The 26,729-nt window shown below is 34.3% G+C and overlaps 1 protein-coding gene across 2 annotated transcripts in view; it reads left to right on the top strand.

Annotated features, from left to right (window-relative positions):
* The window catches only part of LOC140747724 (uncharacterized), a 44,750-nt gene that overhangs the window by 2,142 nt on the left and 15,879 nt on the right, over window positions 1-26,729 (top strand). For both annotated transcript variants that reach the window (XM_073080307.1, XM_073080308.1), the window contains exons 2-5: window positions 11,060-11,309; window positions 12,501-12,587; window positions 15,104-15,421; window positions 15,786-15,926. In XM_073080307.1, coding sequence (XP_072936408.1) covers window positions 11,060-11,309; window positions 12,501-12,587; window positions 15,104-15,421; window positions 15,786-15,926 — 796 coding nt within the window. The remainder of the gene's footprint in view (window positions 1-11,059; window positions 11,310-12,500; window positions 12,588-15,103; window positions 15,422-15,785; window positions 15,927-26,729) is intronic.

Raw genomic sequence — 26,729 nt, 5'->3', positions numbered from 1 at the left:
CTTCTACGCATTCGTACGTGTAGGATATTTTCCTCTAGTTGGCAGGTGTATCTTCTTCTAGCTGACAGTCCTTTTCATAAATACTATAGATAGAATAAAAAAATAACAATTATTTTTTAACCATAAATTAAAACATTGTATCCATATAAATTTATATGATTTTTATAGAGTGCATTGATATTCCCTCGATAAAATTTCGTGGTGTGGCTCGTAGGGATTCTACTCAAGACGTAATTTGGTCATAAGATTTTGTTTGTGATTTCCTCTAATGATGAATCTATACAGTATTGTCCCCTAACAAACATGGATTTTGACCTTTTCTGTGTACCAAAGTATTGATATAATAAATTCTGTACGGGCGTTAGTTTACACATAAATCAGATGTTATGATTCTTTGTCACATGTTATACTTACATATTATGTAAATAAACATCCGCAGGTATTTGTGATATTACGAAATCAGTAACAAAACAGAAATTGAAACAAGTTTCAATACTACTGAGAAATAATGCATTCATTTTAAATATAACATTTTCGTTCTCATGGAATACGACGAACTAAATACTGAATTGGAGGTGGTAGAACCCTTTTTCGAGTGCGGCGGCACCACCGCCACATCTATTTCTACCTAATAACAGCAGTGTTAGGCGTTGCTGTGTTCCGTTTTGAAGGGTGTGGTAAGGGAGACAGACTTTTCCGAGGCGTTCCAGCTTAGTCTTCAGGGGTAGCGGCGCATCCGTGGCCGACCTCAGGTAGGAATATTTAATTCTATCTGGGGTTACTGTCCATGGGCGGCAGTAGCCACTTACCATCAGGTGGACTGCATGCTCGTCTGCTACTCCTATATTATAAAAAAAATGAATAGTTTAAATACGCTATCTTTATTTACAAAGGAATTCCAATACAAAACGTACTTGTTTTCTGTTTACGATTTTTCTTCTGATATATTCAATAATATGTTTTAATATAAAATTATATTTAAACCTCACTTCACTTGTATGTTACTTAATATTTTCGTCATTGACTCGTGGCAGCTCCACGGCTTGCCACGGGCGTGTTATCAACATAAGAAGGGTTTAGGCCAGAGTATATCATTGTACACGAATCTGGCCAAACGTGAAGCCGTAACTATAAGGCATGTCGATTTCCTTAAGATATTATCATTTACTGCCAAAGAAGAAGTCATTTTATTTATAGTATACAAAGTATTACAGTACATTCATGTGTAATTTTTTATTTTGTTTAAGGAGATGTGCACAGTCGTAAAAATATTTTCATGGCGTAGACAACATGAACAAGTAATCTAGAAGTTAAGAAGTAAATAGTTGGTATTTCCAAGTTTATATTAGCATTTCAATGCCGGTAATTTCATTTATATAGTAGTAGTTACAAGCTCATGCCTAGGATATCCGTGGATAAGGCCTAGCGTCTTTATTCTGAACTAGTAGTGCCCACGGCCTCGCCCGCGTTTAAAAAGGAAAAAATGACAGTGGCGCCATCTGTCGAAAATTGGTTGTAACAAATCAGAATTCTTCGTTGGCTCACGCACAACAACTTTCAAGATCACATGATCAAATGCATGGTTTATGATTCTATAAAGGACAAACATTCATTTTTATATATAGTTAGATTGAGCAGAGGTCGTGAATTCAAATTACTAAAATGCTGTACCTAAAATGTGGTGTACAATAATGTATAATATTTATCCGTATCCTTTTGGCTCACTGCCATGATCTCTTTTGATTAAAATGTAGATACATATAAAGATAACGATTGTCTATCCTTAATATCCTCATATAATGTTCACGTGACTGTATTTGAAAAATCCTAATATTGTTTTATTACGGCCAAATAAAGATAAGCAAATATTAATAATAATAACACCGAACTTTGTCATTTGTTTAACAAACAAACAGTGATTAAAATTGACACATAGTTATTTATACTATTCTATAAATACTACAATAATAACTACTTCCATAAAATAATTTAGAGTTAATATCGAGCAGGCAACTGAAATTAGTTTTTGATGTGTCCAAAAGTGTATTTTATTTGAGTACAAAGTTCATATAATAATTGAGATCAGAAATTTACATACTTATATAACTTTGAATTTCTAACTTTCTATGGCACTTCGTATACATATTTTTTGAATGTGTTAGTTTTAAAATAGGAATGAAAAGAAATACTAGCATAGCAACCTCCATTCAGCGTCACAAAGTTTTCTAGTTTGGACGCGTGAGAGATGTAGAGCATATCTCTTTACGGCCTAATACCTGCCCTTTACCTTGTAGCGCAGGGCTTACAATAAGTTAAATATATTCACTACTATATTTACAGATACTTATGTTAAAACTTATGTTAATCTACGTACATCTGTGTTCAACCTCAAACTTATGTGGTATCGTTATCAGGGGTACATGGGCGGAGTGACCCCCTAAACAGTGGGCGGCAAGTTTACTTTCTTAACATTAAAGAAAAAATATTATTTAGTCCTACAATTAAGTAAAAGCCTACTAAAAGTAATTAAAGTTTAAAATTTTATATTATGTATAAACATTGAAATAGATTAATAGGAAGTTTAACTTTGTTACTGTAAATACTGATTAGGGATTTACCAAATACAATTTCAAATGATACAACATGACATTGAAATTGCGTCACATCCGCAAAGATTACTAGTAAATTACGGTTTAATCTAACTATAGTAATGGTGAATTTTATATTATACTTAACACAAAAGCTCGACCACTGCTTATAAAACGGGCCTCGAGACTTGGTTAACCAGGGCGCCCGGGATTCCAATCTAAGACACTTCTTTGCATTTTAAAAAATACGTGCATATTACAAATCAATCATGACTCGTTTAAACTATTAAGGAAAACATTGCCAAAAAATTTACACACCAAGAGATCTTAAAAAATGTTCTTTAGCATACGTATAAAGTATAAGTATACCAAGAAGCACTTGGTCAGCGCGGTGGGCTACGGCCGATACCCCCCTGACAATATGAGAAGACTCAAGAACCTGCAGTGGGACAGTAATAGGTTGGCGACGTTAATAAAATAATTTAAATAGTGTTGTTTTTATATTGCGGCATTTAAAACAACTGATCTTTCCTGTATATATGACTACGTGTGTTGCCGTTGCTAAACCGGTTCAAAAAAGGATAAATGGTTAAAACACAGTCTAGTACTAAAAGAACTACGAGTTCAGATAAAATTTTCCATGTTTTTATTATGATCATTTTAATTGTACAGGTTTTATATTGGCTTGGAAAAATGGAAATAATAGCTTACTGGTATGCAATTCGACTTCCTACTCTATTAGGTTAAAGATAAAATCCTACACCTCTTATTCCTATAGCTGCATGCATAAGCAAAAACTTATGCATGCATATTATGGAAAGAGATAATAAATGTTAATAAAAGACGTGAAAACCTAGTTATCACGCAATGTCTATATGGGAAATTACGTGCCAATTTTTGGTTAGTACGATGGTGTTACTATGTTAATGTGGGGAAACGCATATTTATCCTAATTATTATCATATGATTTATGCTCACCCCCACATATCATAAGGAAAACCACATTTTTTTGATAATGACAGACCCGAATGTCAATTCGGTTTAAAAGTTAGTAGGTAATAAAACACTTGTCCCTGTAGTTCCGGGATCAGAATAGGGCTACGGTATCCTCTGCCTGTCGTAAGAGGCGACTAAAAGGGGGCTTTCGGGGTTGCGGACGACAAGAGTGGGAGCTCTAACCGCCTGGCTAGCGACCCCGGGAAGAACGATGGTATATGTGACCTCATACCGTCGTACGCTCCACACGGAGTGGCGAGCTTCATAAGCATCTGGACGGAGCCAGACGGGGCCATGCGCCAAGAGGACTCCGGTTGCGTTCCTTTGGAGATCCCGGAGTCCTCTACGCAGCGCTGAGGATGGTCACCGGGAGGTTTTAGTGCGGTAAAAGTCCCACATAACCCGTCGTTGCTCCCACGGCGTCGGGTACCTTTTGAAGGTTTCCCCCTCGTCAACAAGAAGAAAAAAATAATAAAAAAGGTAATAAAACACTAACAGAAAGGGGAGGAGACAAGAAAGTAGCGTTGCAACCATGAAACAAAAAGTGCTTCTCATAGAATTAAAAACTATAGGCCTTTTGAATTCTAATAAATTTTCAATAGAATCAGAAAGAAATAATACATGTGTATTATTTATTTATTTTTTTGTAGCTGACTTACGATCCATGACAATATTTTTGCACCAACCAACGCTTATAAAAACTAACACACACTATGCGGCTCATGAAGGTATTTCTGTGTGAGGGTCACCTGAGGTTGCGAAATCTAAATTATCGACAAAAATAAACATTATATTGTGCGTACTATAATAATATTCTTTAATATACAATTGTCTTAAATATAGTACGATATTATAGTCCGGGTGGACCCCCTAGAAAGTAGAATTCTAGAAGTAGAGTTTTAGGTCCAGAGGGAATTTGTATTTGAAGTTCGATGAGCATACAAGTAATATGCAATGTGATTAGGTATTATTTATGTGATTAGATATTGTATTGTATTTTGAAGACGAATTCGACAAGGCGATGAAAATTACGTGATAAGAGAGATAAGAATAGTCCAAGGTCATTGTGCTCGTCAGGTGGAATGCGGAGTAAATGTGACTAAGTAGTATTCTATTTCTTAATTACTGATATAATTATCATACAATTTAATTAAAATTAGTCACAACCATGCTACTATCATGTCAAAATATTGTTAATTTTGTTTATTAAATTAAATGTTAGAATTTGCCGAAAAGTATGAGTCTTTAATTAAATATTTAATAATAATAATTTAATAATAATACTTTATTAATAAATCTTTATGTTAAGCTCTCTTTCCATGTTTTTACGATTTTGATGCAAATCTACTTTTTTCTTCAACATGTAACTATAGTGATAAAGTCTCTTTAGGTTATAATACAGTGAGTGATATAGAACGATTACTGTCCACTCCACTGACAAAATTATCAATAGGAGACTTAACCGACTTTTAAGTATTAAGGTCAACAGAAAGTGTTAGGTGTGTATGTATATTTCCATACGATGTTTGTATCATATGATATGAAGTATTATAGGTACCTGTGTTAAAAAAATTGTCATCTGCATTTTGAACCCCGGATCCTCAGGGCGAAACACTGAAATTCGTACTACTACGTCACCAGCCCTTGTTCTTACAAATCATATCATTATATGCATGATATGAACCGTGAACATCACATAATCGCATATATTGTTCAAACAGGTCCATCGTTATATTATTATTGTACCAATATCATATTAATTAATAGACTAACTCTCCCTAATCATTAATTATAAGTGCGTCTAGTTATGTATGCGTAATTATTAATTTAATGAATTAGTTATGCGTGCAATCTATCGAATAATCGTGGTATTTTTTATATATTCCCTCATTTTTGATTAATTTTAATTACATTATCTCCATTACAGTACAATTAAGTTGCTTTACGAATTTTTTAATAAAAAAATAATTATATCCATTATGTGCACTTCCCTATATTATCATGTATGTGTAATAATGTGTATATTTTAATTGTGAAAGTATATACTATATTTTGTATACTATTTGCAATGCCAGGCATAATATTATTACCATAATTAGTAGGTGGTAGAACCCTAGGTAGGTGTGGTTCGACTCCGGCGGCACCACCGCCACACCTATTTCTACCTAATAACAGCAGTATTAGGCGCTGCTGTGTTCCGGTTTGAAGGGTGTGGTAAGGGAGACAGACTTTTCTGAGGCGTTTCAGCTTAGTCCTCAGGGGTAGCGGCGCATCTGTGGCCGACCTCAGGTGGGAATATCTAATCCTATCTGGGGTTGATTACAGATGTCCATGGGCGGCAGTAGCCACTTACCATCAGGTGGACTGTATGGTCGTCTGCTACACCTATATTATAAAAAAAAAAAATTAGTGGCTCCTCGGTTGTCATAACTGTAACTAATAATAGTTACGATAACCACAAAACATAATTATAGTTATCTACGAATTTGAGAACTTAGCTTGAACTTAAGGGCTAATCTGGTTGCATTACGATATGATAACTACGATAGATTTTACACATTTAGGTAAAGATATATACTTGTAACTAAGTAAAGTAAGTCTTTACATAAATATAAACATGGCTACTCGTAACTATTTATAAAGTCGCATATTTCGATGTACGCTTCGCAAAAGAACATTATGCTACCTATGCATAGTACCATAAATAAATTTTAGTTTAAAATAATTTATTTGTTACTTCTGTTGCCACATACCTACTTACATTTACATAATAAATTTCAATGGAAAATCATAAAAAATCTAGATGTCTCTCTTCTGTACTTTAAACTTCTTATTCATGCTGTCTTAATTATAAACAATTCAATATTGCATTTACTAAACTGACAGATAAAATATTTAATTAGTCTATTATAACAACATTAATAATTCCATTTAATTTTTTTACGTTTTTTGCGGTTTACTCTAAGGCAAGTTTTACTTAAACTCATTGATTATTCATAGAGGATATTGCACACAATAGTCTATTGTTATTGTTTTATTTTTTCATTTATTATTACAGATACAAATGACTAAACTGTCGGAATTAAATTAATATACAAAATGATTCATATAGCTCAGAAACCTTTAATTTATGTAATGCAGACAGCAAATGAGCATGCAATCACATTGAGTGGCCACTGTTGACTATAGATATTTATGACCTAGGCCAAATGGGATAGAAATACTACAAGAGGTCATTGGGTTAAAATCTACCTTATCGCTATCAACCCATACCTGTCTAAATGCTGCGCACTAGTCTCCTCTCAATATGAAAAGAGTAGGCTATATTTCTACCACACACAAAAAATCTCAATTTTTACTCTAAGTAATGTAGGAATCCTTGCGATGCTTTCATGGCATTTTATAATATGCTATTAAAGCATGCGATGATAAGAGCAATTTTCTGGATTTACCATCCTGGATCTTCGACCTGAAGGCAGAAATGCACATGACTGCTATACTACTAAGATAATCATAATCAAATTACTAACAATGATTAAAGATATCGTTATAGTTAACATAAGGCAAATGAAGGCAATGTGTCTATGTTAGTTTTTGTACGTTTGAGAGTGGTACATAAAATGGGCTCTCAAAGCTTGCTACATTGCATTAGGAATGTTATAAAGTGATGTAATTATGCTACTAACTAGGTCATTCTGATTAACCTAGCTGCGTGAACGGAGACAAGTGTTGATACTTGTACATAATTTCTTTTAATTACTGCCTCGCTATCCTCTAGATTTTAGCGCCGTATATTAATTAGTGAACTATAATGTTATTTGGAAATGTGATACCTATATGTTTTGGTTAGTGTAGGAGGGGAAGAAATATGTTGTAATAATGGCGAATATTATTTCACTCTTAATATGACATCTCGTATCTTAAAGAAATTATAATAAATTTTCCTTCCAATGATCATAAGATATGAAGACTGAAGCAATATAGTATCGCTTGGGATGCCTAAAAATTTTCAGTTTAAGACATTTAAAAAAGGAATACTTGACAGATATAAGTTAAGCTGATTAAGATTAGCCTAAGATACACGACGACAGATATAAGGTTAGCCGAAATTTAGAACAAAAGGCATAAATTATAGGTACCTCTTACATTTCAAGTTATAAAAATATCGTAATTTCATTTAATTATGCCAGATACTGTAACTAGAATATGTAATTGATATAATATGTGGGAGAATGCTTCATTTCATATATAAATATTCCGTTTTTAAAATCACATGATATTAATTTCGAACTACCGCTCCGTATTAACAATTGGCTACCTGTATCATGGTATAAAAAAGGGGCGCGCTACTGTCAACAGATCAGAAGTTGTCCAATAGTGGGCACGGCACGGTGGTGCTCTGAACTGTTTGGTGTTTTTCTTGGGTGTTATTGTTACTATGGTGGCATTAACGCTTATTCATTTAATTATTATTATGGTTATATTAGTTAATAATTAATATTGGTTAAATTAGTTGAATCGAAATACCATTGTAGATATACCTACCGGCGCGCCCACAAATATATGCATTCATAAAATTAAATTAGGTTATCAGTAATGCATGAAATCTAGGACTAAACAATAGCTATTATCTATCTATCTATTTAATAGAGATAAAGTTTATGTGGCGTTCTGGTATTCGAAGTATGATTGGAAGTAGGAATGAAGTATTGAACGAATGAAAAAAAAAACTATTCCAATTTCATTATCAAATCCAATAATTTTAGTGTTTTAATCAACAACAAAATCATGATCATCGTCTATCTTACCGATTGATCAATTACTTATGTTTTTATAATTTATATCCGATAAGACTGAAATTCTTTTATCTATTCATTAATACACAACTTAGGGATTATATTTTTTGGCACACTTGCTCCTAAGCTTTCGTTTCTAAACCATTATAATTCGACTGCATCAATGAGAAACGTCTTTTCTGGTATCGTTAATTTTTTTACTGATCGTTATATCATTACCCATTAGGTTTGCTGTGACAATAAGAAAGGTTTGATCTGTAGATACTTTATCTCACCGAGGATTGATAAATATAAGTTATATGTCCAGAAGGTTATGCAGAAGTCTCGGTTCGATACAAATTTTTCTTCACAATTTATCCTCTATTATTATAGCAAGAGATAATTATTTTCCTGAAGAAGACAAAATCTTCTGCTTGAAAAATTTATATACAAATACGTAAAGCATATTATACGTTCTTCTGTTTAACACCCGTTACCAATAATCAATCTATCCCCGTTTTACCTACCAAAGATCGAAATTTCACAATGTCTATTATGAACAAATCATTACTAATAACTGACGTACATCTGTCCATGAATCTGAAGTTTTTGAATCTCAAAGTCAATGTCATCTCAATTCGGCGAATCGTTTCTTCCCACGGAAATAAACATACCATCACTTACAATAATAGTTTGTTTTTGCTGAGTGACATAATATGGTCGCATTGTTTATATTTGCAACTTGTTTCATTCTATGATATCATCTTGTGACGTATGCTTGTTTTGGCAAGCGTACAAACCAACCTATCCTTTCCTTGGTTTCTGTTTGAAAAGCTTTAGTGAAGCTTCATTTAGACTGTTTGATTTTAATTCCGCATGATAATCAGCTGTGATTTCTCTCATTATGTTATTAAGTGTATGATATTGAAGCGGCTATGTAGCATTAGTAGGCACATAAAAATTCTATTGTTAGTTTTGAGCTGAACCAAATAAGTAGATGTGATACTTTTTGTCAATGTAAAAATGTATGCAATTTTAATGTATTCACCGCTACGTTGATCTTGGACTCTTATTAAGGATCGTTTTATTAATCTAATATGAGATGTTTTAGGGCAAATATCTTTGTGAGAAATTCCCGCAAGTTCAGGGTCGTCCAAAGCTTTAGGACTATAAAAGTGGATGCATGAGAAACATATTGTCTTCATGTTAACGTTATATATGTACACGGGAGGTCACAGACGGGCCGCCAATGACTGCATTATTGAAAAGGACATCAGATCTTTACCATTGAAAAGGTCATTGAATCCAGTTTCTGGAACTTAGACTTTCATTTCATACCTATCCTCATACTTTTCCATCAGTTAAGTAATATTTTTTCCTCATATATAAACACAAGTAGTAATGGTATCTTCAAAGAAGTTTTTAACTTAGCATTGAAGTAAATAAGCTGATAGTCACGTTCCAGGTATCCGTACAACAGTAACACGTGACAGTGTTCGATTACGATGTTGCTACGTATGCAACGATCGCTCGTTTAACATTAATACGTTTCTATAAAGTAACTGGGTAATCTATTAATAAGATAGAATGCTTCCGTGAAAATATTTAAACGCTGTGACGTCACAACGCGTAGGTAACGAGGCTAGCGGCCGCACTTTCAAGGCCAATACCGTTTATATTTTGATATGTACGCGTATGAAATTGGACGCTAAACCACGAGTTCTTCATTTGCACTGATTTTCTGTCAATCCTTGAAATGTACAGATAACCTGTTTTTTCATATTTTATATAAAAAAACTCATAGTCATAAATAACAAAGTCTTTACTCCCGTATGATTTCTTCTTTTGGATCAATTACTATCTTATTTGTTGATCATATGAGTCTCCTCTTAAAATAAAAAGAGTTCAACGATGACATTCAATTAGCTAAATGTCGGCGGATTAAGGACAAGTTTTGTCTGCACAATGTCTCTCATATTTTCCTTTACAAGTTTATCAAGGTTTCTATCAGATCAGACAGTAAATAATGAAAGATCTTTTCCACAAAAAAAATGTGAGAATGTAGTTAAGTGTTCTTACATCTTCAATCAGCCAAGTTGTACATACAGACGTACCATGGATTTTGTTTATACATAAAAAAAAACTGCAAGGGTGTGTAATAATACAATTTTCAAAATTCATAATGCAGTTTCTAGTAATTCCGGCACAGAAACAAGGTCACAATTACTGCATACAATCTAAATTTGTGCAATATAATCCTACATCCTGTGGCTGCAATTATAATTTGCTTTCGCACCTGATAATAATGCTTGTATAGAATTTCATGCTTACATAGTTTGAAATTTGATTTCTTACTTGTATTGCATATATTTTGATCGAGTAAGCTTTATTAGAAACATATTCAACTAAGTTTTCAGTTTTCTGGAAAATTGTTGCTAAGTGGACTTAGTTGTTTTACCGTAATTTTGAAAGGTACATATTTTTTTATAATCAGGGAATGGATGATTAAATCCAAATTACAATATATTATCACCATGATATGACGATAATCGTTGCAGAATTGCCTGCCTTACAGAGTTCGAGCTTGATCCCTAAGCAAACAGTCAGTTAAATTATAACCTTAGATTATAAGAATATTCTGAGACCATTCACGTTATTTTTATGTAATACATAATTAAATAATTATTTCCTTCGTTACAGACGACTGACGGAGAGGTTTAATGAGTTATTGCATACTGAAAACGTGTATGTGGAACGATTACGGCACGTCGTGGAGGACTATATTCCGGAACTGGCACGTGAAGACATTCCACCGACGCTACGAGGAATGAAGCCAGACATCTTCGCCAATATCGAGCGCATATGCAGATTTCATGCGGAAGAGTTCCTCCCGGCATTGAGAGACTGCGAGAACGATCTGAGGAAATTAGGACAATGTTTTAGAAGATTTGTAAGTAATCACACTATATGATTTATTAAGGACTGAGATGAAAGTATCAAGGTTGTAATGTAATACAGTGACTACTATATCTACTGTAGCTACGTTGGAGAACAACAGTAATAGGTCAAATGAACAAGTTGGATGAAATAAGAATAGTTTATTTGGGCTTACAGTTTGTTCTCTAGAAATTCATGAATATACCTTGCCTATTTTAGAGCATATCTCACTAAATTCTTAAACTCCATTTCGTCTTTGCTGCATACAAAAAATATGTTAATTTGAAAAACTGCTCTTAAGCTTCTGAATAAGTCATTTTTTCGGTTGAAGCAATAGAGAAAATTCCTTGAACGTGTAATACTCGAGAAAAGAAATTTGAAATTTGAAAGGACCTCTTGCTTGGATCTATGTAAAGTACTTACACAAAAAGATTAAGAAAAACAGATTTCTAGGCAAGAGTTAATTCTACTAATTAATACTTAACTTGAACTGTAAATAGTAACAGATAATAAAAACTGGTAATAAAACATTGGTGTCACGGTCTGATGGTGAGCGTGATTCCATGCCTCGATAACATTTGCCACGGTAAAGTCGTTTCAATTTAAGATGGTGAATTACATTAATTTCTAATCTTAAAAAAATAAGAACTACCGGATGTTTTGTGGTAAAATTACACAAGTGTAAACAGTGTATCTCTTCGTGTTTGTTAAAATTCCTTTGTAATAATGTTTAAGGATGTTTTCCGTACCTTATTTTGACTTCATCTCGATCACTGGTATTTGTCATTAGTAACGCACGAATTAGATGGGCTGATTTAACCCTGAATTGGTAATATCGAGAATTTCACTACTATATTTCTCTTAAATGATTTAAAAAGTTTTAGTGAAAGGCAATATTATCATGATGTTGATAATATATTTTAGAGGTTACATCTGTAATCAACCAATTATGACGTCATCTATAGCGTCATAGGTCGGTACATCTGTCCTAACCTTTAAACCAGAACATGCAGCATTTGACATAGCTGTTGTAGAAGTAAGTAAAGCGACGGTGTTACCACAATTGGCCCATAAATGACTTTAAAATACTAGCTACTGTAATGTAAAAACTGATATATCTATATCTACTATATCTATTATATAAAAACCGATTAAAGATAAAATATTTATTTGTATTCCAATTATTTTATCTTTTTTATTTTAGGAGCAAAGGTTTAACATGTACGTAATGTACTCTAGGAATAATAAAAGGGCAACGAGACTAGTGTATGAAAATAAGCACTTTTTTCAGGTGAGTTGAATTTATTTTATTACTTATGTGTCTGAAAGGTACTTATTTATATGAATTTAATAGACTCAAAACCTATGTGCTTATTTATGAAACGAAATATGTTTTGAGTCTTAAGTCCACGATTATTTCTACATTAAAGGTCAATGACACAAGGACCGTAATCGTAAGATCTTGTCTTGATATGTGCCTAACTAAAAACTGAACCTAGAACTCTCAGCACGACAGCCCGTTATGGTTACCAGTGTGATATGTCGTTGAGTGTTTCACTTTCACAGCTTAGTATATGTAGGGAATCTTATAAAGGGTCTATATAGTAAATGTATATGAGCATAAAGAATCCCTCATATGGTAAATTATTGATATATCATGTTCTGTAACATATACAGATTTGATCTCAAAATATTTTTGTGTGTAACACAACACACAATCAAAACACTCGAAAGTGAAAATGTGGGTGAAGACGCAGGGAAAAGGCAAAAAATAAACCAACCATAAAGACAGATGCAATGCCAATGATAGGAAGAGTATGAATAGCAAGGATACTTCAAAAGATTTATACTGCACACTAGTCGCAGGATATCTAACAGGATGACAGCAAGTGGCAGGCGAAATGAACAAATTGGATTGAATAAAAGATAAAAGATGCATTCTGTAGCTTTGAGAAAAAATAAACTTTTAAACACTGTTGCCTTTTGGAATTGCTAAGTAAATATCAAACATAATTTTACTAGAACAAGGTTTCGGAAATACTGCATATTTTCTGAATAAAAAACTATTGATAATTTTTAAAGTTTTTAATATTAGCGTGAAAATACATTTATACATTTTTAAGACTTGCTGCGACAGATTAAAATTGGGTTTCATCTCGCGGATTATGTCGCGCAAATAAGCATTACACATGTTATGTGATTCGAAATAAAAGTTTTGAAATCACAAACATTGCGTAAAGAAGCGCATCAAGTAAAATGGGCTACTCATACACGCTAGAGGTGTATACGATTTTCCGCACATGTTTGAGAGACCTACATAGCGACATTATACGCCATTAGTATTTATTACCATCAGTATCAAGGCGGGGAGGCAATTGTCATAAAAAGCAAATTGATCGTCTGCATTATCGGTTCCCGCATGTTTATACGACGCGGTGCGTGCTTCAGTATTATTTCCTCATTTGTGTAAGCTACGGCGTATGGAATTGCAAGTGCTGTTATGTGTGTAACTGTTAGTTATGCCGTTATATGGTCATAATTTAATGGGTAGCCTTGAGAACGTTCTATGATCAACAATGATACATTTTAAATTGATGTTATTATGATACTTATTGTACGAAATGTATGTAGGCACAGATTAATAAATAGTTACTACGTAGGTATTAGTTAACATGTATGATAAAACTAATTTACGTATTGAAGGTACTGAACGCATGCAATTTAGAAATCTTGTTTTTATTAGGAATGAATTAGGTACCTACATCATCTACTGGCAGCGAACGTACTGAGAAAATCAACACGTCTGGGAATTTCCTATAATATTCCCAATTAGATGCATTTAAAATGCAAATTTAAATGAACGATGATATTTCGTTTCTAATATTATTAAAAAATGCAGTCTAGACTTCCACTCACTATACCTGTTTTGAAAACATATTATTTTTGGGAAACAAGCAATTAACATAACGGCAACATATTTATATTCAGTGTAGAATGTAACAAAACTTTGGGCATTATCATATTAATATGTTTTGTGGAGTGAAAGTTTATATATTGTCGCGCGCCATTTCCCATCTAACTTCTCAGCCTACTTGTTCAAATAAAATTCTGCTCCAGTAATCCCACTCTTGAGCGTGATCACATATCATCTGATCCAAATATCTGATAGCCGGTGAAAGCCAAAACGTTATTGATACTAATTAAAAAGTAACGAAAAAATCTTTCTTACAATATACAGTAGGTACACGACAACTGCAATATAAAAAATGAAGCGAAAAAATTTTTTCGATCGTAAAGCACTCTCTGATGCTTCGCATCATGAGTCGTGCAATTACAATATGCGATTTTTGTCATGCTTACATCCATAAATAATAACTTGGTCTTAAATTTTTATGTCAATTTAAGTATTGTCATAAAAATTTAAGACCAAGTTATAATATTCAGATTTTTGTCAAATCCAAGAAAATAATTACCACCACATTTTGTTGTGCACTAGGTAATTTTTAAACACTCACTGACATTACGATTTAATAATAAAAATATCAATTACGTATTGATAAGCAACAGTTCTAGTTGCAAAAAAAAAAAACAAGTGACTGTACACTATGTTTGTTCTTTTTTTAATTTTTAAAATGTTTTCTTTTTATGACCAGTACTAAATATCTTGCCAGTGAGGAATAAAAAGTAACTAAAAATAATAATTTAATAATTATGAACTAAATCGCCTACACAATGTGGTCAGTAAGTAGTTATAGTGAAAACATGTTTATGAATAATGCTGTAAGCAACACTGTTTCTCTGTTTCAGGAAAGACAATTAGAATTAGGCGATAGATTAGATCTCTCTAGCTACCTCTTGGAACCTGTTCAAAGGATACCGAGGTACAAATTGTTTCTGGACGATCTCGTGAAAACATATACAAATTATGAAAACGAAAGGTGTGAGTCAGATTCTAGAATATCTAAACTAAGTGTGGATAGTGACGAGACTGGTGGCAGCAATGGAGAGTTTTCCGACAGTGACGAAACGCCATTGGAAAGTTTGAAACTAGCAAAAACTATGATTGAGTGTGTGCTGACAGCTGTTGATGGCATAATGGCACTAGAAAACATAAGAGACTGTCCCGTAAGTGAAATGAAAAGTAAATATGTAGCGTAATTATTTAATAATTTAGCATAATGACACTTCAATATGATTTTATAAAATAACACGCTTAAACATTATAATGATTAAACAACACAAAAAGTAACATATTATACATTTTTACGTTGTTTTATGAACTTAATATAATAAAGTAAATGTTACAATCATAAATGTTTATAAATATCACATTTCTATTAAAAAGTAGTTATTAAAAATATATTTAATACTCCACAAAAATAGCAACAACCTACGACTTATGTACCTTGATTTTTGAAATACTTATTATTTTATCGTTAATAAAAGGCTTATAATTTTAGGTTATATTAAAATGAATATTTATTTGCAGCCCTACTTAAACCTATTGAACCAAGGAAGGTTGCTACGCCAGCATGAATTCTACGCGATGGACAACGCCCGGAGACGGCGGCAGCTCATGAGGATCTTCCTCTTTGACAAGCTGGTGCTCATAACGGTGGTGTATCGGAAGGTCAGTCACCAATTCCTACTATTGTATAAAAGACAAACGTAGGGTACCGACTTTTATATACTTTGATATAAGTAGAAAAAAGATGTACCTAATTGGACATCATTCTTTTTTGCGGAAAATATGCGAATATTTTGGGCTTCTATAAAATGGTAACAATCATAATTGTATTACAATCGAAAGTTATTTCTATGCTTAAGTAGGCAAGTATATATTACTTAAATTGAAGTACATTTTTATTTTTAAATTTTCATTTAATTTTACATCATGTCAGCCGACCAATACATTAAAAGTAGCTTAAAGTATCTTCCTGGTGTGTAGCGTGGAAGAGGAACATGTAAGAAACGCATTATGTATGGATGCGCATACGCAGATGATCTCAAGGAAGTACGGGCGCGAGTAAATTCTTCGGAACATCCGGAAGTTGTAGATCTATTGTAGCGTGGAGTTATGGACTTGTTCCACTGAATGATCATAACTATCGCGGTGTTTTTTTATTATATTATACAGTTACGATTAATAAGATGTAAATAAGAGCAGTAAATAGTAGAAGATAATCATTTTCGTTTCGTAGGTGTCTTTTCTTTTTTATAATTTGTCACTTTAATAAAATAATTGTAACTGACACTTAAATAAAAATAACAATATTGTAAAATAAATAAATTTAAGATAATTTTAGTATATCGTAAAAAATGTTACATTTAATGCGATATCATAATCAAGCAATTTTATATATTTACTTAAAATGACAATCAGTATTTTGTTTATAATTCTGATAACTGATATAAAAACATTGTTTTGGTATTTTTTAATTATTATCTCTTGAATGTGTGCTACTGTGAAATGAGTCACTCAAATGATTCATGTTTTATCAAGCACAATATAAGCAATACGAGCTGTCTGTGCCTACTGAGTGATAAGGGATGCTGGATGCTAAAATAGAATAATATAAGTACAAAATGTGCTCCATAATACTAACTTTGACCCGCGATTATATTCGCTTTAAAATAATAATTTTATTGACACATTGAAGATTTATTCAATAAGCATTTTTTTAAATAAAAAAAAACACTTCTTCATAACGTTCTCCGTTTGGCCAGTCTGGAGACTTAAGTCGTTAAGCATTCGTATTGGAAACAAATTTTGGACAATTCTGGGACAATAATAAGCTATACTGATGTTTAGCTTAATAAATTCTTGGACGGGACAAACACATCTCTATTGGAGTCATGAGTTGAATCCCATATGCTTCTCAAGTATATGTGTTCTTCATAAATTCTTCATAAATCCAATCTATTTGGCTAGCGTCTTAGATTATGATATAAGTCCTTTTTAGGGATTAAAATGTATCTTTGTATAGGCCTATGAGAGCACCTAAAATGTTGGTTTTAATTTTTTTCTTATGTATTGTACCACATTGGAACTTGACCTCAACTGAGAACTGAGTTAACTCACTTGCCCATCATAGGGACGATAATATTTGTCACGAGAAACACTTAGAAAGCGAGCACAGGCGCCATACAAACCTCTCTGTAGACTAAGTATATCATAAGTGATTACACGAAAGAGTCATTTATCTTCTGCTAATAAGGTGTTAAATCCCATATGCAGGCGGCAGGAAAGTTTATTACTGTAGAAGGCGCATTAGCCATGCAGTCTTCGTTTCACATATTGATAGCATCTAGGGTGGTCACAGTCATAAACCCCTAATTAATTCAAAAATAGTATAAATATATCAAGTTCATAGTAAAAGGAATTAAACAACACAGCAGAGATGAATCATATTACACGAACCTTACGAATATTTTTGGCCCTTTAACTCAAATCCGATTAATCTAATTCGGAATATACTCCTATCTAGTTCATTACTTTCAGTATGATATTTGTTATTGTTGATAAAAAATCTTGTTTTATGAATATAGTCATTCAATGTGATACGAAAGTCCGTTTAAAACTAATAAAATATAAATTAAGTGTAGCGGAAGTAATAAAGCTGTTGATATTTGTTGTTGAGACGTGAATGTTAATTAATGGAAATCTTGAATATGAAACTGAACCAAGGCGATTGAGAGAGGTTTTTTTGGTACTATAAATAACGTTTGCAAATGTCAAAAATGTAGTGGAATAGAAATATTTGTGGCCATGGTCGTTTTATACTTTAAATCAGACCTTTGACTAATTATTCACAGACATAACTAATTTATTTTTCATCTTATTAAATTATTTGTACAGACTAGAACGTTGTAATATTAATTCTTGATCATTTTAGAACCTGAGTTATGTATTCGGGATCTGATTTTTTCTTGGAGAAGTAAAAAATATTATACATTTGTTTTTGGAGGTGGCAACCCTAAGTTAGTAGTTAGCTGATTAGGCTTAGCATTTTCTCCGCGATAAAGTAAGCACCGCGATAACAAACATTCTAAATCATGCTACAGTTGCATAAATCCGTTTTCTTTGTAATTGTACAAAGCAATTTTTTTTTTTTTTTTATTTCATGGAAGTATTTAATTACTTTGATTTTCTTTTATCCAAGATGGCCTGGTACAGAGAATAATACTGTATAACCTATAATTTTACATCGTATAGTGAATGTAAAGGTGGTAGAACTCTTTGTGGGTTGACTCCGGCACCACCACCGCCACACCTATTTTTGCCTAATAACAGTAGTGATAAGCGCTGCTGTGCTCTGGTTTGAGAGGCAAGTTTATAGTAAAGGAGTCCTACTTTTCGGCGTTCCAGCTCAGTCCTCAGGGGTAGCGTCGCATCTCGTTGCTCGAGCTTGATTTTAGATTTCCATGGGCGGTAGTAGTCGCTTACCAGGTGGACTGCATGCTTGTCTGCTACTTCTATATTATAAAAAAATGTTACATGCTACTTATTGTAATCAACTAATTTTATACATGTTAATAAAAGTGTGACCATATAGATACGATGCTACTCTCAGCAGATCTGTCGTAGCTTTTTATAGCAGTAGGGGAATTAACAGCGGTAAACTGTTGTTGCCTTATTATAAGGCAGAACGTGCGGCTTATAACTTGGAGCCCTTTTACCTTTTTTTAGTCAGATATGAAGTCATATCCGCTGCAAACGGAAATGCAACACGTATTTCCGTTTGCTACCACACATAAAAAGTTTTTGACACTCATAGTTCTATACAAGCTATCCCTGCGTCTTCTCCGCTCCGTATACGCACCACATTAGAAAAAAAAATTAAATGGTATATAGTTAGAGTAGATCGATTTCAATGAAATAAAAATATATTTTCAGTTCCCCAAACAACTTTTTTGCAAATACGTTCGATTGACAGACATGTTAAGCTTACATTCCTATTATATGTATCTTTAGAAGATTAGGAAACTATTGTTTTAAAAATGACATTCACACATGAAAGTGCCATTTACACACAATAAACATAATAATACAGAAAATGTTTATTTATCATATATTACCGGGCACCTCTCCACGCTAGACAGGTACAGAGCACTTGCCACGCGGGTCATTTTCAAAAACAATGAAGTCCTTTTAATGTATGTAGATTTATATCGATCTAGCGTTCCTTAATCTAGCGTATAATGAAATAGTGAACAGACATTACAGAAATAGTTTATTACGCAGACGCGCCGCACTGGCGTCGCCGGCCTCTGATTGTAGACGGAGAAATTGCTTGCGAACTTTTACGTATAAATAACTCATTCAACCAATTGTCCTTCCTCTATTTTGTTTTGTAGTAAATACGTAGTGAGCTCGATTGTTACTTGTATTTATATTTTATAGTTAATTGACAAATAGATGTTAAGTGGGCATTGCCGCTCATTGACCTATAACTCCAAATAGGACAGGAATTATGTCCAATTTCATCAGAGATGTGTGATGATACTGATGCGTGTCTGTGTATAGTGTAAAAGTAGGTGTGGTCGTGCTAACGCAGTGTAGCAACCAAAAATTACCTTTTACTGAAATAACTCGAGCACTACCTGTTCAGTATTTAGAACTGGTCGAAATACTGATTATTAATAAAAGGAGTAAATTCAAAATTTAAAAGGTTGACGTTTCTGTCATAACACACATTATACAGACAGTCGGTATTCAGATTTCGTCACGGGACGTATAATATAATTTATATTTATTACGGGGGTCCTGGGGACCTATTTGGAAGTCGCGAGTGTGTGTGCATCACGGTCGATCGGTCGCCGAAGGGAGCACCGCACCACTCTACGGTATTTATACATATATTCACCTACATTATTGTTTCTAGCGCACAAGGGTTCCAAATTATATTTCGGATTAGAAACCAGCGACCTAAAACTCTACATTTTGGTCACTTCGAGTCGGGATTCGGGTTTCCGTGCTCGCAAGTATATTCTTGTGTGTTGGTGAACAGTAGTGTAGACATCGGTACACGTCCACGTCGTTTGTAAATACTTTGCCGGATTATAAGTATTTACAGCGGCTGGACAAATTCAAAAAACTGTGTACTCTACAATTATTACGTAGGGATACACGTATTTATTTCGGTTACTATTTTATTTATGTACATCGGGTACTACAAGAAACGTCAACGGTTTTAGGCGTTCTTTCGGACTATTATTAGTGTTTCGGTCGGGCTTGTATGGAGCATTCTCCTGTTTCGGGTTGTATCGGTTGAAGGTGGTAGAACTCTACGTGGTTCGACTCCGGCAGCACCACCGCATCATCTATTTCTGCCATTACAGCAGTGTTTGGAGCTGCTGTATTTTGGTTTGAAAAAGGTGTGGTAAGGGAGATATACTTAATCGAGGCGTACCAACTTAGTCCTCAAGAGTAACAGTGCACGTGTGGTCATTTACACCAGGTGGAGGTGGACTGCATGGTCGTTGTCTACTCTATTATTTCGGTCGGTTTTATTTCGGTTTGGATTTTTATTATTGCGGATTATAATTTACATTCGGTAATATTTTGTGCTTTCATATTTGTCAAGTCGGTTGACATATAATTTTGTGACAGCGTTCTATCGGTTTAAATTTAATTTATTTTTTTCTTATTTCAATTTTTTTGAAATGGCTCCTAAATCTAAACAAAGGTTGAATAAATTAAAATACGATTTAGCAATTCATAATTTGGATTCTATTTACGATCTTTCTCAGCGGGAACCTAAATCTGAAATAGATAAAAATAATTTTAAAATACGGTATCATGATTTGGATCGTAATTATGAAGAATTTACGTCGATGTTTTTGGAGCTGCAATCGGAATTGGACGAAGGCTCTGATGTGGATTATTCGGACGATTTTAAAAAATATAATGGAATATATTATGATATCAAGAGGAAGTTTTTAGAAATATCATCTTCGGAGACTGAACATGGTTCGGAGTTCAGGTCAATGGATGATGGTGACAAGCGGAAGCGGGTGGTTTTACCACGGATACAGATTCCTACATTTTCGGGAAAAATAGAAGAATTTGTTTCATTTATGGATTTATTTAATTCTTTGATATGTGAAGATAATGCTTTATCTGATTCGGAGAAAATGTATTACTTATTAGGTTCATTGGCTGGAGAACCAAAGGTTTTATTGCAACACTTATCTATTTCGGGAGATAATTTTTCGGTTGCTATGGATCTATTGAACAATAGATATAATAATAAAAGATTGTTAGCAGATAAACTATTTTATAATTTGTTTTATATTTCACATGTCACCAAACATTTAAGTTCTATTAAATTATTTTTAAATACATTATTAGAAAATACGAAAGCGCTAGAAAAGATGAATTTTCCGGTTGATCAGTGGACTCATTTATTGTTTTATATTAATTTTCAAAAATTAGATAATAGTCTAAAAAAAGGTTTTGAAGAACGGTTTACAGGAAAGGACTTTCCGGAATTTAAGGATTTAATAAGGTTTTTGGAAAATGAACTTAGGATTTTAGAGTCAAGTGGTGATTCACATCGGGCATATGGCACTATTAAAACTCATGCGGCATTTCAGGAAAATAGGCAGGTAGGCTGCAAATGTTGTAAAAAGGGAATACATCATCTTTCCAAATGTAATAAATTTTTATCTTTAAGGGTGGGTCTTAGGAAAGACTTTATTAAAGAAAATAAACTATGTTTTAGATGTTTTAACTCTCATAAGATAGCGGACTGTCAATCTTCATGGGTTTGCTTTAAGTGTAAGTCACCTAAGCATCATCATCTTATTCACATGGATTTACCTCACTACCAGACAGCATCGGGCAGTGCAAGGTCGGTGGCGACACCTACTGTGACCGGTAACAGTAGGGCACATACTTCTAATGTTGTCACGGATAGGGTGGAGGATAATCCATGTACTTCATCTGTTAGCGGGCCTAACAGGGCAAATATTACGGTTTCGAATCAAGGTGGTGCTTCGTTGACTTCTAACATGATTGAAGCTGATATGTTTAATCGTACCGTTCTTTTGTCTACGGCCATGGTACATATTAAGGATGCACATGGGCAATATCAAGAAGCGCGTGCGTTATTGGACAACGGTAGTCAAGGCAGTTTTATTTCGGAGAGTTGTGCTAATAGATTAGGTTTAAGACGGTTTAAAACAAATGCTTCTACAATCACGGGACTGAGTGGCATACCAGTGGATAGTGGTAGGAATGGGGTTAATTTAACGATTCGACCGCGGTTTTCACGTCGACCGTTATTGGTATCTACCGCTACTATTTTAAATAAAATAACTAATCAGTTGCCTAGTTTCAATTTACCTAAAGAGATTTGTAGTCATTACAAAGGACTACCTCTTGCGGATGAATATTTTTACCTTAGTCGGGAGGTTGATATTTTAATCGGTGCGGATTTATTAGGAGAGGTTATGCTCGGGGATATTGTTAAAATAAATAATAATTTGCCTCACGCTATACAAACTAATTTTGGTTATGTATTGTCCGGGCCTTTTTCATACGCGGTAAATAATGATAAAGGTGCCCAGAATATTAACGTTTGCCAAACTTTCACGAATATAAAATCGGATAATTTTGTACATAAGGTTAGGGACACTAACGACATTTCTAGTGCCATTGCGGATTGGAGACATTTAGATCATAAAATTAGTCATCAACGGGATGATACACGGCGATATGCGGTAGGTTCGCCATATTTACCAGATACGTTTACGATAAATAATTCCTTTTCATCGGTGAGAAAACGGTTCTCTAACATAGAAAGACGACGTACGGTAAATAAATTTCGGAAAAAGATATTAATTTAATTTAGGGGTTTTACCCTTTCATTTTAGTTATATTTTTTATGGCTTTAGTTCATTTATTATTTTGTTTTATTGGTATTTCGTTGTAGGATATTTTGTTTTATTTTGTTTTTTGGTCAAATGGATTGACACATTTAATGGTTTCATTACCTACGGTACGGTACATTACGGTACGGTTCTACGGATAGGGTGAATGCCACCGGGGTATTTCACATTGCAAACGGATTTTGCCTTTTTTTTTGTTTTAAAGATCCTTAGGTTTTCGCGGTTAAGGAATCCTAAAACTTTATGGTATATATCTTTTTGAGTGTTTATTTGTTCTTGTGCAAAGGTTGTACAATGCACATTTAGAGTCAATGATTTGACGACGGAAGGTTTTCTTGTAACATTAACTACATTTACTTCTCGGCTGGATCTTTCACATGTCATTCGGTTTGACTGTGGGACAAATGATACAACTGCAAGAAGACATTTAGATGAAGAGCAGGCTGCATAGTCAGCAAAAACTTTAATGAAACGGGTGATCGGTGAACTTGTTTTAATATATGAAGACCTGCTAGAAACTGTATTTACCAGGATGGAAGCAGTTCTCAACTCTAGACTATTGTGGTTACGGAAGATTCATTGGGTTTGACGTTTTAACGCCAGCTCATTTTTAATAGGCAAATCCTTATTATCGGTACTGGAATATGACTTGACGGAATTACCAAATTATAGATGAAGAGATATTAATTGGCGCAAGCTCTTTATCAAAAGATTTTGAAGAAGATGGAGAATTCAATATCTTCACTCGCTTCAAACTAGAAGTAAATGGACTTAACCTGGAGGATCACTTAAAATTGGAGATTTAGTTTTATTAAAAGAAGAGAACTTGCCTTAAATGGAAATTAGTGTGGATTTTGTGTTACTGCCTGAGAAAGATTGTATTATACGGATAAACTGAAAACAACATCGGTTATATTTATTCGGCCTATGGTTAAGTTTAGTAGGCTGGCTTCGGAATTGTGTTGTCACAAACTTATTTGTGTTATTCTATGTTTGCTTATGATCGGTGTAAGGTTTTATTTTTTGGATTTTGGTTGATAAAGGCTTGGCCTTTCTCGGGCGGGGGTATGTTCAGTATTTAGAACTGGTCGAAATACTGATTATTAATAAAAGGAGTAAATTCAAAATTTAAAAGGTTGACGTTTCTGTCATAACACACATTATACAGACAGTCGGTATTCAGATTTCGTCACGGGACGTATAATATAATTTATATTTATTACGGGGGTCCTGGGGACCTATTTGGAAGTCGCGAGTGTGTGTGCATCACGGTCGATCGGTCGCCGAAGGGAGCACCGCACCACTCTACGGTATTTATACATATATTCACCTACATTATTGTTTCTAGCGCACAAGGGTTCCAAATTATATTTCGGATTAGAAACCAGCGACCTAAAACTCTACACTACCCTTACCATGAGTTTTTACGTGTCGACAAATATGACTGTTTTGGTATTTGTTTACGTATTGGCCCATACTATTTCCAAGTTCCGACACAATCCGCTATGGGCGCTGATGGGAAATAGTATGGACCAATACGTAAACAAATACCAAAACAGTCATATTTGTCGACACGTAAAAACTCATGGTAAGGGTACAGGCTCGAGCCTTAGGGTAAGTCGTTAAGGCGTCGCATAACGCGTTGTAATTCACCATTTTTTTCACCAAAAAAAAAGTTCATATACCTACCTGTGATTTACTTATTATGTTAAGTTGTTTATCCATGGCAGATATTATGTTAGGCGAGTTCATCTTAGATTACAACTGTCTCAGACCGCATCTCGCATACCACTATGAGATCGCGGTCAAGTGCAATAGTTACATATACAGCATATTTAATGTCAGAGTTACCATAAAGTTGTAAAACTATAGTATTTTCTATGCAGGGACCCACCGCTTTCCATTGCTCCTGCTGTAACAATTGCACGATTATGGGAAATAAAGCATTATACTTAATTAGTTCTCAGGTCTTTGTTAGTATATTATATTGTAAAGGGTTCCAGGTTAATTCTTTGGGATTCATGCGTGCAACGCATGAGTTATGAGAAAGTCGATGAACACGTGTATTACTTTCAACCTTTTTATGCTTTTGTTAGCTCGTAATCCGCGTATATTGCAATCGTGAGACTAAATTCGGAAGAAATGCAGCTGAATTTCCCTCACTATTCGTTTACAGTGATCTTAAACATGAATTGTGCCTTGTTATAGTAATATTAAGTGCTTCTTTGTTGGGTTTAAAGGGTAGGGGTAAAGCATGCTGTAAGTACACAGCTAGGAAGTTAATCCTCTCTGGGGTTGATTACAAATATGATACATATACGGCAGAGGCCAATTACCATCAGATAGGTTTGCCCCTGTAGTTCCGGGACTGGAATAGGGCTACGGTAACTCCTGCCTGTCGTAAGAGGCGACTAAAAGGGGGCTTCCGGGGTTGCGGGCGGCATGAATGGGAATTTTAGCCGTCCAGTAAGCGATCCCGGGAAGGACGTAGGTATGTGTGGTCGCATACCGTCGTGTACACCAAATGGTGCGGGAGGAGCGAAAAGTGCTCCCCCAGGGCAGAGCCCGATCGGGGCATCGCGCTTGGAGAACTCCGGTTGCGTTCCGTCGGAGATCCCGGAGTTATCCAACAAGCGTTGAGGACGGCCACCGGGGGGGTTTTAGTGCGTTAAGTATCCCACATAACCCGGCGTCGCTTCCACGTCGTCGGGTACCTTTTGAAGGTACTGCTCGTTTGGTTTTTCTATAGTTCAAAACTACTGTGCGTTTTGACTAAGGGACATCTCACTTTCTAAGGAAGGTCTATGCCCAGTAATATAGTAGAGAGTCGATGAATGAAGACGCAATAGTATTTCAAACATTATGTTGTTAGTGGTCTCTTTAAATCTGGAATCATGCTCGTTTGCCACCTTTATGATCCACATAAATCCAGCATAAAAACAACAAACAGTTCTATTCAAAACGGATACAAGAATAGCGGTGTAGGCGATGTGTAACGAGTAATGACCTTGCTCAGTCCACGGCGACTAATTGTGTACTTGTAGACGAATGCTGATGAAAATGAAGTTTTCTAGGTAATTATTAACTGGACACTATGGTCACGTTTCGCTTTGTGATACTGTACCTGTGAAACGAAAAGTCAGAATTTTCAAGTTGAGTTAGTTGTTCTTATGCGAGGAAAAATAAGTATTTCAGTTTTGTTTTATTATTTAGAATTTAATACATATTTATTGATTTTTCGTAATGTACATAAATTACTTGATTTTTATCTGGGTTTAATTTATCGATGTCTTTTGAAGGCAGTTGCTTCTTACTATCATGTGCACTATATGCTTGTTTGGTACTTATACTATCCCCTATCCCCTTGGGGGTAGAATTGATCAAAATCCTTTCTTAGCGGATGCCTACGTCATAACATCTACCTGCATGCCAAATTTCAGCTCGATCCGCCCAGTGGTTTGGGCTGTACGTTGATAGATCACTATGTCAGTCAGTCACCTTTGAGTTATATATATTTAGATTGGTTTATTAAAATATT

The sequence above is a fragment of the Epargyreus clarus genome, unplaced genomic scaffold (genome assembly GCF_041222505.1).
Source record: "Epargyreus clarus isolate Ecla_fem2 unplaced genomic scaffold, WU_Ecla_fem_2.2 ptg000015l, whole genome shotgun sequence".
NCBI classification, from domain to species: Eukaryota; Metazoa; Arthropoda; class Insecta; order Lepidoptera; family Hesperiidae; genus Epargyreus; species Epargyreus clarus.
The sequence above is the reverse complement of the archived record's forward strand: the minus strand, read 5'-3'. Positions and strand labels throughout refer to the sequence as shown.